This window comes from Tigriopus californicus, chromosome 5 (genome assembly GCF_007210705.1).
Source record: "Tigriopus californicus strain San Diego chromosome 5, Tcal_SD_v2.1, whole genome shotgun sequence".
NCBI lineage: Eukaryota > Metazoa > Arthropoda > Copepoda > Harpacticoida > Harpacticidae > Tigriopus > Tigriopus californicus.
In genome coordinates, this window is record NC_081444.1 from 10,927,171 (window position 1) to 10,940,314 (window position 13,144).

Below are 13,144 nucleotides of genomic sequence, written 5' to 3' on the forward strand. Positions count from 1 at the left end.
TGATGTGTTTTCAACCGAAATGTCCGCTTTTTTGCTTCAGGACCGCAAGGAGTTTGGAGTAACATCAAAACCCAAAAATGGGGCTTTCAGCGGCAACCCTGCTTGTCGTTGAAAAGCAGGGGTTCAACTTAAAAGTCGAAGCTATTTGATCTTATTTGAGATGAATGCACCAGCTGAGGTCCTTTAACCAAAAAGCTTACCTGCCGGCTCCAAACCCATCACTAGTCTTTTCCCTGTTTCGTTTCAACCATGATCACAAATCGTATGGATTAATTAGGCAACGATATGAGGGTTTTTTTTTTTTGCTGATCAACGACTTAGAGTTGGCTGATCTGGCAAACCCTTGAATATAAGGTTGATCGGGAGTTTTAGATAAAAACTTGTCCAAGTTTGACTTAAATCCTACCACTGGATCAACTATGCGGTTGAAAATGAATTAATACCTTTTAGCCACGTGAAGTAATAGAAATTCAATGAACACTGCATGCAATGTGGCACCCTGATTTTGGGCATTTTGAAGAGGGAGAATCTAGATAAACGTTATTCTCCACCGATTAGTTGGCGGTGCTTATTTTTGAATTTGTGGCAAAATGTTAAAAGGTTTAGATAGAGACTGTAAGGGTTATCAATATCGTGTTAGGTTAGGTTGGGTTAGGTTAGGTAAGGTTAGATTAGGTTTGATTAGGTCAGGTTAAGATTTAAAAAAGTAGCACCGCCAACTAATCGGTGGAGAATAACGTTTACCGAGAATTTAGACAAACATCACAGCTAACCTGCACTGGACTTAGGCTGAATTTGTCATTTATTTCAATTTGCCGGCTTGTTGAAGCATATTGATTCGACCGCACCTTTTTTGCTCTATTGGACTTCGATCTCAGTGGACTGTAAGTTCCTTCCTTTATTTCTTTTCGTTTCGTTCTACCAATTCTATTCTCATCTTTCAATAATCTTGTCTTGTTTTTCCCTCCCGCTCAGCCTTGTTCATCCTTCTTTTTCCGGTTAGTCACCGATTTAGAGTGAAGGCGAGAAAGCCATCATCCCATTCACCAATACCTCAGCAGCCGTCGCGACAAAAAATATTCTGATATTAAGCCAAGCTATTCGTCCAGGGAAGGAATTACACCAAAAACACACATTTTTAGTCCTATAGCATTACGGTGCGAGTGTCTGTGAATCATTTTCAACTCCATGAAAGTAGATGCGTTTAAGACACAAGTGTTGAAAGAAAGATTCTTCGCATTTTTTTATATTTGCAGGGCATTAGTAACGAAGTTACACGTAATGAAATTTCAGTAATTCGTTCCTTTTTCGGAGAAGGAACTTCAATCCTTTTACATTTTAGAATAGTGTAACTTTAACGACGCAAAAACTCGTTACTCGTTCCTTTTTCACCAGGCATGAAATAGTTCAAAGTTTGGAAATCAGTGATTTTCAAATCTCACATTTCCATAAGGTTGGCAATCATCTTGCCAAATAAACATAGCCAAAGATGAGAGTAATCAAGTGCTCAGCAAATAAGCAAAGTTAGTAAAATGTGGTTCAAATTTATACAAAGAATGAAGATCGGGGGAAAATGCACTTTTACAAACAGCAAATTTTCCAGACCAAACGATGCAAAACAATCTTGACCCCTCAAAGAGTTACAATCTAATAGATTTAGATCAATTAAGTCAAGCTTTAGTAATATCAATGCTGTTTAGTATGATTTGAAGACGTGAAGCTTTAAATTTTAGGACTAATTCAAACAAAACACAAATTGATTTCGAAAAGCATGATCTTGATGGGGTAAAAAAGTGCTGGAGTGAGTCCGGCAAAAGTCGAACTCGTTCGAGTCCTCTGCTTGTTTTACCAGCAAAGGACTCAAGTCTTGCGAAATTAAAAAAAAAAAAATCAATGATTTTCTTTTGATGAGCCCAGACTTAGAAAGGACTCGAGTCCGGCCAATTCCTCCAAAATCGAGAAAAAAACTCGAGTGCGCTCGTACTCCTGACTCGCCTCAGCACTAGTAGAAACCATAAAAGTTGTTCAACTAAATTTAAGTAATTGTATCAAGTAAAGCCATTACAATTTTAAAAGTAATGGTTGCGTAATGATTTAAATTTTTGACCAAAGTAATTGTAACTGTAATCCGTTCCTTTTGTTGAAGAACGACTGAAATAAATGCCCCATATATTTATTAGGGAATCAAAAACAAAGTCAATGAGATTTAGCAGGCCTTCAAGGGCAATTAAAGGGTGAGAGGTTTGGTTTCTGTGAACTAGCATGTACCGTTGGACATAGAAGTTGGGCAGGAATCCCCTCCAGGTTACGGTATGTTTCAGGATATCAAATGTGGTTAATTATGTCAATGATATGACTACATGCAGATGAATGATTCATTTTTTTCTCCTTGACACATATCAGCTCTTCTCATTAATTTGAATTATTGGACAAAAATGCTTGTAACTCGACACCAAAAATTTAGCTGTACGAGTACTAAAAATGATTCGGTGGTGAAATGCGACAACAATCAACTTCAATTAGATTAGTGCCTAGTTGTAAGGTTGTTGTTTATGCTTCGGTTATGTGTTAATGTGAAAACATTCTAATTGTTTGTGGGATCTAATATGGCTTAAAGACCTTTTCGTTGCAATCACTAAATGTTCTAGTGAAGTACAGTTACATTTGTAAAATTTCGGGATAAAAACGATTTACCATCAATTCAAACTTTTTTCAATGTTAGTACCAATCTAGATAGTTTGTGAATATATATTCCAATAATATTGATTATACGAACCATGTTGATTCCGATTTCTATTGGTGTTTCAATCTCAGCACAATGGTTTAACACAGGAGCTTTCTTCGAACATGAGGTCTTTCAGGTGGCTCAAATTAAGATGGAAAATCCCTACTAGACCCTTCTCTCCCCCCCCCAAGGTGCGTATACAGTAGGCTTTTATACCTTATATTCGTTTGTGCTCCTCCTTTCAACAGGGTCGTCTTTCATTTTCATTTGTTCCTTTATTCTCAGACTATGACACAAGGACTCTTCTGGATCCCGTATTTCTAAATACCAAAAATCGTTTTAACTCTGGAACGGCCATTTATTTACTATTTACTATTTGCTATTTTTTCAATCTTTCCTCTATTGTAATGATTGCTTAATAAACTTGTTATGACATGCCATGAACACTACTATACAATGCGTGCTGTGTGGATATAATTGTGGTTACTGAAAAATATGAACGACTCTATACAGAATAATGAACCTCTACAGATATGTTATTCATGAATGTATGTTTCAAAAGTCTTTCATTTTATGATAAATAGTTTTGAAAACATCACGAAGACTAACGCACCATGTCAAATCATCCTACAGCCACCTTTTTGACTGTGATAACAAAACTAACGCAGACTCTCTACATCACCTGAGCATTCATTGAGAACTTTGTGCTAGGCATTCAGAATCTTGTTCTTGAGGGCTTCCAAGATATCCTGGCCTTTGGGATTGATCGACTTCTTTTCCATGGGTGGCCAAGCCCACAGGGCGAGGGGATGAGGATTTATGTGGAGTTGGGGGCTTAAAAGTGCTTGGGTTATCCCTTGAGCTTTGAAAAGCAATCAAAGGGAGACGGCAGACATCTTGGACGACCTCAAGGACAATGTCCTGCATGCCTGACACCTATTTCCCAATGTTTGCCTTGTTCAGGTGATTGTTGCAGTCCTATGGTGAAAGTGATCTCTTGTTCGATAACACATTATTTTTTTAACCTTTTTATTTGGGTTTTTATGGGATTTACTGACTTTTCACAAGGAATGTAAACCTTGGAACTTAAATTGAAAGGTTTTAATTCGTCTAATTGTTACCAATTAGACTTTATACAATATTTAATGTACCTATGAATTTGAGTTGTCGACTCAAATAAACCTGGCTAACCTTTGCATGTACGCTTGATCTAGAGTACAAGATAAAAATTTGTCCAAGTCTGACTTGAGAGATGTCATCGCATAAAAAAATGAAAGACCTCGAGAAAGAAGAGAGGAGGTGGAGAAGGAAAATTTCGAAAATTTGTATTATTGAGCGATTTGAATAAGGTTACATAACATTTTGAGTGAAAGTTTTTTTGCGAATCCAAGTCAAGATATAACCTGGGCATTTTGGAGCTAAAAACGATGAAAATCGGACCATTAAATCCCATATCACCAAGTAATAGTTTAATAGATTGTGTTGTGGAAATCACCTCAAGTATCAGGACTTAATACATAGAGAGAGTTTCCCCCTTTTTAAGGGGTATTTTTGGGAATGTTATTGGTTTGGTTTTTCAAGGGCTTTTCTAACCGCTACAGGGAATGTAATCCCCAGTACTATTAAAATGAAAGGTTATGATTCGTCTATTTATTACCTTTCAATCTCTATATGATATTTGGTCTACCAACGAATTTGAGTTGGCAGACTGAGCTAGTCCTTGAATGGAGGGTTGATCTGGAACGCTATCTAAAAATTTGTCCAAGTCTGACTTGAAAGATGCAACCGGATCAACAAGGTCTACGTATTCCCTATGAATATCAGAGGGAAGCAAATTAAACAATGAAGGAGCCCGAGAAAGGAGAGAAGTGGACTTCATTGTTCGAACTAGCCTGGATTCTCGAGGACTTGAAGGTGCTCTCAATACGAACGTTAAGCCTCGACGGTCACTAGAATTGACCCTAAATCCTGGGTTGGGACAAAGCGCATGGATACTTTTGAAGACGAACAGTATCAGATACCTTTCGTACCTTCTCTGAACACTGTACCGTCCCAACTTTTTTAGCCTCTCCCAATACGAGAGCTTTTTCATTCCTGTGATGTTTCTAGTGAAACACTGCCAAATTTTACTTGAAGACAAGCTGATTCATTGATGTGGCATTTTAGATTGCTACTACTATTTTGTTACTTTCTAAATCCTTTCCGAACCCATTTTTAGATTTATAAAAAAAAAAATTTTATTTTATAAGTTTAGATTGCTATAACATTTTATTAGATTATTCAGATTAACATTATCACATGTGAGCTTCCTGAATCTATCAAGAAACAGATCTCTTATGCATACTTTGAAATGTAATATGTTGAATATGGTTGTACATTCTTTTTTGAGGTGCTTTAGTCCAACTTGAGACTGGAAGCATGGCAAAGATTTGTGTGTCAACTACATTTTATTGAGAAATACCACACTAATACCATTGTAATGACAAAAGATACTCTTAACCCAGTGGAATGAGTTGGTTAAATTCATGGTGGATCAAATTCGTCATAAATCATTCAAAGCTTTGCCCTATTATGCAATGCAAACATGCAACCTCTTTTTAGAAGCAACTGACTCCCTGTCGGGAAGGTTTCCAAACAAAGCCCATTTTCGTTGACAATTGGCACCCAATCAGATCCAGATCGGTCAAATTTGATGACGTACAGGGTGGGTCAGATAAATTGTCATATAATTGAAATGCATATAAATTTTGATTAGCAATGCTTTGTGAGGAAAACATAATTGTTCCTAAACCACAAGTGGAAAAATGTCCTGAGCTAAGCACAGTGTGAGATCTGACAAAAAGTGCTCTCTATGGTTTCTAGTTGGGCCAAAATGCTCAATCGACGCCAACCCCATGCAGATCATCAGCAGGCTTGCCCAAAAGAGACATGAGAGCATTTTGACAATCAAATGGGCCATCAAGAGTGACCTGGAATACAGATCAAGAGCCAGAACTGTTAAGCATCTCCTAACTGAACAGCAAAAGGCCATCCGAGTAGAGAGAGGCAAAAAGAGTTTGTCATCTCTGAAGAACAGTGGTGGACATCTTCAGTTCTTCTCAGATGAGAAAATATTCACTGTGGACAAGGCTACAAACCGCCATAATGAGTGCTGGATCTCCACAGATACCAAAGACATTCAGCCAGCCATTCAGACCAGCATTTGGCCTCAGTTATGGTACTTGGGGTGATCAGCATGGATGGTGATGTCATGCCACCTCATTCTTTTGCCCCTGGAGAAAAGGTCACCAAAGAGGTTAATTGTAATGTTCTGGAGCAGATTGTAATTCCTTGGATGAATTCAGTGGCTCATGGAAGGCCGTACATCTTTCAGCTGGACTCAGCACCCGCCGCTCATGCATCCAAGACTATGCTGAAGCTGCTCACAGAGAGGGTACCCACTTTTTGGCGCCCAGATCAATGACTCTCTAACTCACCAGATTTGAATCCCTGTGACTTCGTTCTACATTTGGAGACATGTTGAGAGCATTGCCTGCAAGACCTCTCATGGTTCAACGGCCTCTTTAAAGGCCTTTATCAAGAAAACTAAGGCCAACTTAGACCGGACCAAGGTAGGCGCAACTCCATTAAAAATAATCTTTTGTTGACATTGAAACCTAGTTTTTTTTCACAAAATAAATTTCTTGTATTAACAGATGCCTGTGATCCACCTTACAATCAATTTTGTGCCAATTTTTCTGACTAGCCCTGTGTGCTCAATCTCGCGTATCTATCCCTAGAGCATCTATAAGTACACTCACAAAACGATTTTTACACTATATCAACGTGTTTCGAGACTTCACTATCAAGAAGAGTCATAGTACGTATTGAATGATTAACGGTTTGCGTATTTAAGACTGCTCGAGGGAAATACTAAAGTAAAATTCGCTAATCATTTAGAGCGCATCTCTCTTCAGGGATGCCAAACAGATTCTGGTTTTAACAACAGATTGTAACATAATAGCCAAGTTAGTCCTAACTAAATGTGTTTCCAATTTGCATCAATTAGCTTTTTGAAAATTTCAGTGTATATACTGCTTTTAGGCATGCAAGTTTTTAATGCGGGCTTCGCATGGCTGCATCTCACTTAGCTTCCCATGCGACTCGATGTGACCTCTCAGTCATGTCTTTCACATGTCTTTCAACAGCTTAGCTGTGGCAAGGGTATTCTGGAACGATGAACTGAGTATCTTTGACTGATTCCAATTCCCTCATCTGGGGATCTTGAATATGTGGAGGTTAATGGTGTCTCTCCAATTAATGATATTGTGAAGCACGCCACCGCAAATTGGGTTCGACAAACGAATTATCTTTTTTTGGATTCTCCAATTGCTCCAAGAGAATGGATTTAATCGAATCAAAGGTCACGTAACTGAGGGTCATCATCCCATAATAATGCCAACAATATCCAATCAGGATTTGATTTGGGAATCTCTTGGGACGGCTCAGGCTCATCTTGCTCCGTCAGGAGTGTTATCTTCACATTATCGCTTCATTTTCGTTTGGCTGAAGTCGGCGGCTCATGTCCCTCAATATCGACCAAAGTGTCCAATTTTCAATATAAAGAAAAGCTCAACTATTTTCTTGGTTGAATCATTGGTGCAAATTGAATATTGAAACATATGGAAATAAAGTAAGGTTAACCATCCCTTGACCACATTCTTTTTTTTGCGGACTTCCTTACCGCTACCGGTGATCTTTCAATTTGGATTTATGTAAATTTTGAAATCTAAAAAAGTATTTAAAAAACAGGACGACTTCCAAGAGTAGATTGCGACTTGTCAATTCAAATAAATCATTTGGACTTTTCATTACATTTCTAACCCTTTTCCGCACACTTTATTGGAATTTTGTGTCTCTGAAAGGCATAACCTTTTTGTTAATTTGGCCATCCCTAGCAATAACTAAAAATGGGCACGTATCTACAAGGCCATGATTTGGGTCAAAATGAATCTTCTCACATTTATCGGTACTTAAGAAGTCAGGATGTCAAGGGAAATCGATAACTGCGAGTTAGTTTCCTGATGAAAGAGGTAGTACATGAAAAACATTACGTTACATTTTGAAACCGGTTTGACATTTGTACATCTTCACAAATTCTAGCTCGATATTTCGATAACAAGCACACTACCATAGGGATACGTCGAGTGCCCCCTGTGGCCAATTTCATTTCACATCTGTTTATCTCAAAAGCTAGAATAAAAAAGTGATTCATTTCATCCTAACAGCATGTCATTGCATTAAGATATTCCTTCATTTTGGTTTGACGTTCAAGTTGACAATGGCGATGCATTGTGCTCAGGTAAGACTTTCGAAATAAAACGTTTTCAAACCAAAACGTACAATTAACAAATCGATCGAAAAATATTACGAGTGCCTTACAGAATATAGATGGTATTCTATGCAGGGTCTATTGAGGGATATGTCATTCAATTACGAGGTTTTTTCCCTTTTTTGTTCAATCTTGACTCAAATTTCCAAACAACCGTCCAATCTTTCGTCGTCCCAAAGGCATTCGTATCTATTGCAAAATCTCAAAGGAAGAAATGCGTACGTACTCAGCTATTTCAAAGACCGTTATTGAACAGCTTTAACATAGATAACATATTTAGATCGATGATAAATGTGCGATTCAAGCTGAATTGGTGGCTCAGTCCCAAAAATATTAAATGAATACAAGGTCCAGATTCATGGGCAAAATCTGCTAAAACGCTACACCTACGTAGAAATGCTCCTTCAATGCACTCTTGTAATGATGTGGTAAAAATGTCGATGATCAGATGCAAAATATAAGTCCCTCAAAGAGTGAAAAAGTTAAGAAAAATTGCTTTCAATTAAAAACTATTGGAATTCTGCTTCTTAGTTTTACTAAGAACATACATTTTCATCGTTTTTTGGAAGCATTTGCTTAGGAAGTTTTGTCATTGATTGTTCCTGTTCAGAAATATTTGATTTAGACCTTTTTTCCAGAAGTTTCGCCATAGAGCCGTTGATGCATAATTGAAAAAGAGCAATTAAATGGCAGAGTGGGACTCCCAGGCATGTTTCCAATGAAACGATTTCAAAACGAAGATTTGTTAAACTAGTTTGGAAGCATGATTCAAATTATGCATTCACATAAATCGTTAAGAATATGATTTGTCACGCTTAGGTTTAAAAACGTTAGGGTTCCAAGTAGTTTCAAAACCTTTAATGAAAGTGAAATGTGCAAAAATTTCTTGACCTAACACTTGCATATAGTTTAAGCACAATTTTCTTTTTGAAAGCTCAACGTTAGAATAGGTCAGGTGTTGCATTCGCATACACATTATAAGTCCAATTTATTGAGTTATCGTTTTTTCCAATGAACTATTTGACAAAGGTTTTACTGACATATTAAAAAGACCTAAAGAATGAAAGGATCAGATTTGTCTATTAAGTTGTCTTCGATCTGTGACTCTTCCCATATCCAAGTTCGGGACAAATCTGGTGCCACACTTTTCAAAGGGGGCCTTCGAGCTTGCCCTCGGGACCAATCCGAACTGGCTGTGGTCTTGGGCTCCAACGTCCAATCCTGAAGTTTTCCAATGGAGCCTTGTCGAAAACGTCCAAAGCTTCTCAGAGGATCTCGCGGAGAAGGGAGGACGGTCTCTGGATTCTGATTCCCATCGAGAGGCTCTATGGTGAATTGAGGAGGAGACGATTGGCTAGGTGTGATATTTTTGGTATGGACTTCGTGAATGGGTTGAGCATTGGTGAATCGGACCAGAATATTCGCAATAAAGAGGAAAACTGTCGTCGGTTTTCCAAGTTCGAACCAAACATCTGAAAGATGGAGAATAAAGTGACAGAGGCACGCAAATCACGCCATGTGACTCAATTACAAGTCCTGAATTATTTTGGCACAATCCCGAACAATATGGCTTTTTTCCAACTCGGTAATTTATTTAATGAACAAGCCCTAGAAGCGGTATCTTTTCACTTTCACCAAGAGCAAACAAAAGTGGACCTAATTTTCATCATCATAATATCAGGGACTTACTGTTCCGCTTGAGATTCATCTTGGCCAATGACAAGGGATTTGATCACTGTAAAGCTCCACAGCACCGAGTAGAATGACACAATATTCGCAAAGGTGGATCAATATACCGTAAGCCAAAGATGGATGGATGGATAGATGGATAGATGACGACGCTGATGGCTATTAGGCAGAAATTCACAGGTCACTAAACATGCATGCAACCGCCAATATGTAGTTGTAGTTGTAGCGCACCATGAATTTGACGATAATTGCTCCTGTGAATCAGTCGATGGACATAATTTGATCCGGATGAAGTGATACAGCCGGAGGATGAATTTAGACTCACTGACAATCCTGTGCCGACTAGTTAAGGCATACGCAAATCACGCGATTTGCGTCATTGCCCAACGAGCACAAAACCAGCAGACTCTTCGACGTTCAGTGTTTGTAGAAAAGAGTTTGGAAATCCTAGACGAGGGTCTGGCTGCCGATCCTCATGTCCAATTTCTCGTATTGCACGGCGAGGTGATGGCCAAAATTATCCCTCATCATGGCGCTTCTTCAAGTCTAAGAACGAGAGATTCCTCACAAGCTGATGTCCACTGATTCAAACTGGGCTTGAATCCCTGACTATACCAATCCCTTGGATTTCGGAATACCACGCCTGGATTTCAATCAGTGGTTCGTTCGTGGTCAGTTTGTTGCACCTTGCTGTCCAAGTGATTTGGGTTTGAGTTTCTAGACCATATGGACTTAATAGTGTTGGTAAACGAAAGTGAACGGTCGCATGAATTTGAATTCGAGCCTCACAATGAAGTACTGTACGTACGACGTTCGTTGGACGGTTTTTGGACGTTAGAATCCCTCAAAGCTCGGACACATGGCTCACTTTCAGGCCGGGTTCGTTGGGGACTTTGCATGTACAAGATGGTTGACGATCTTTATTGGTTCCTGTGGCGATCACGACTGAACACATTTCGAGCACGGATCACTGGACTTGGAGAAACTGCATCGACGAACTTCGACAACGCAGTCGTCCTGCTGAGCAGCCGACTTCGGAATCGGACGGTTGAACACTCGGGAATAAAGTAATTCCCCCTGATCTTGAATCTACGAGCAACATCCATCTACATAGTGTTAGATTTACTGGGAGAGAGTATAGAGCTTGAAGAGATTTTTCGGCGTTTTCCCCCACTCAAACAACCGTGTGTGACGGATCGAAAATGGAAATTATTCAGAGATGCGTAAAGCGTGAACAACAAAAAAAATCGTCAAGCCAAAGGTAGTTGGCATTCAGGACAAGAAAACAATTCTTTTAATCATGATAATGATCATCACAATAGCGTTGTTGGCCAGGTGCTACCATTAGGCCACATCTGATCTGTTAGCAAGCGCATTGAAGAATCCTTTGGCGATTTCTCAATCCAGATTTGTCTGGAAACTTGGGTAGGTTTGATGCTGAGGCCGATGGTTCCGTGTTATGTAATGAATATTGGAGGGCTACGTAGGATTTGACGGGTCTTTCATGTGAGGAGGAAAGTATTGGCGTGAATAAACACTTTTTTGAGTCAAAAATAGTTGCTGATTTGCCTTTAGGCCACTTGAGATTGCAGTTGATCGTCCATGCTTGGCCCTGACCATTGGGTACTTTACTGAACATTTTTTAGATACATTGTGACACCATGTATGTGAGTCCAAGTTCAGCCAAATCTGATGTTAATTCTAACTCAAGGCTATTATGGTTTGCACTTCTTATGCCGCGTGTTTGAAGTGTCTTTTTGACCAAAAATAACACTTTTATTTAATGAAAACATGTACCGTTTTCACTTCAAAATCACTCTTAACACGATTTTGAAGAAAAAAAGTGGATTCTCAGAGATTCCGCAGTATTTGTTTGCATTGTGAATCCTTAGCAGGTTAGACATTAGAATTGGAAAATTCGAGGAAAAATAAGAATGCAAGTTGATCATCATTAAAATGGCTCGAAAAAAAAATAAATATAAGTCTATTTACATGTAACAAGAAGACACATATAAAGGCTGCTTTAAATGTTTCGTCCTTAATTTTGAACTAAAGACAAAATGTCAACGCATATCGTTTTTTTAAGTTATTGAAAAGAGAACCATAAAATTGTCGATTCGTTGTAATATGAAGTTGGCTCCCATCCTTCTCTACTTAGCAGAAGTGTTTTATGTCTTCTTGGAAGATCATAATTAGGCTCCGATAAAATATGTTGGATTTTCGGCCCAAAGGTTATTTTTATGTTGCTTAAAACAACCCAAATATGTCGATTTTATGTTAACCAAAACGTTTCGGTTTCTTGTTTCTGTCCTGTTTATTTTTCGTAGCATAAAATCTAGCCCCGGCCAAAACATGCAGATAAATATGGTCTTCATTGACAGCAAAGGTGCATGAAAAATTAACTGAATTTATAAAAAAAAATTGGCGAATAAACTTTCCAAAACATAGGCAGCAATATGTGGGGGGGCTATTTTTGCCTTCCATATCAAGAAACACATAAACGAAAAGGAACATTACATTAAACCATCTTCAAGCACCGGTAATTGAACCTGCTATCTCTAAGAAGCGGATTCTTGCCATGTCCATGTTGGCTCCTGATTAGAAGCCCTTGAAAAAAACACCGTTTCCATTTTGGCCGAACTTTTTTGTTACTTAGGACAAATGAGAAAAAGTTGCAAAATGTGCGAAAAAGTTGAACTAATACAAAAAATAGCAAGTGCGAGAAAGTCAAGAAAAAATGAAGAAAAGAAAAATGTTAGGAGTGAACGAAAAAGGCGATGAATTGAAAAAAAAACGTTGCTGCTATGGCCAAAAGGTCATTGTTAGTCCTGTTTATTGCCTTTTGTTGTTGCCAAATTCTAGGAAAAGAATTGCATATACTGGGTGATCTATTGAGCTTCTTTATTTTATTGACAAGAAGTTAAATCTTCTTCATTACAATGCTTGACATTAAGACACTTTTTAAGTGATTCCGATGTTATGGTACAGTATGCAATTGATTCTTTTTGAGAGTCTAGTGCTTTTACTTAAGGCAGATTTGCTCACCTAATTGTATCCCGTTTGACCCACAACTGAATAAAGTCCTTGTTCTCGGAAGTCATCTTTCTCTTTGTTACGTATCATCACAGGAAGAAAAGAAAAAAGGTTAAAAAATAATAATAGATAAGAATATTTTGTTAGGCCCCAAAATCCTAAAATATGAGAAAAATATTTCTTATGTAAACAGATTTTCGGTCTGACCCTTATGATAATGCAGTTACCGGCAATGGCATCTATCCACGACTTGACCTTGGACTTGAGAATGTCCAAGTAATCTGCGCTGGTCAGCCGGGACATCAAACTGTTGGTAATTTGGTGCT

The 13,144-nt window shown here is 38.4% G+C and overlaps 1 protein-coding gene and 1 long non-coding RNA gene across 2 annotated transcripts; one reads left to right on the forward strand and one right to left on the reverse strand.

The window, feature by feature from the left end:
- Window positions 1-766: 766 nt before the first annotated feature.
- On the forward strand, window positions 767-3,180 carry LOC131880705 (uncharacterized). Its single transcript, XR_009373287.1, has 3 exons — window positions 767-884; window positions 2,815-2,916; window positions 3,011-3,180. It is a non-coding gene; the product is annotated as an uncharacterized LOC131880705 (long non-coding RNA).
- A 5,881-nt stretch (window positions 3,181-9,061) lies between these two features.
- LOC131881350 (uncharacterized) lies at window positions 9,062-11,249 on the reverse strand. Its single transcript, XM_059228193.1, has 2 exons — window positions 9,786-11,249; window positions 9,062-9,568 (listed from the first exon to the last, which is right to left on the reverse strand). The coding sequence occupies exons 1-2, from the start codon at window positions 9,802-9,804 to the stop codon at window positions 9,150-9,152; spliced, it is 438 nt and encodes a 145-aa protein (XP_059084176.1). The 5' UTR covers window positions 9,805-11,249; the 3' UTR covers window positions 9,062-9,149.
- Window positions 11,250-13,144: the final 1,895 nt, after the last annotated feature.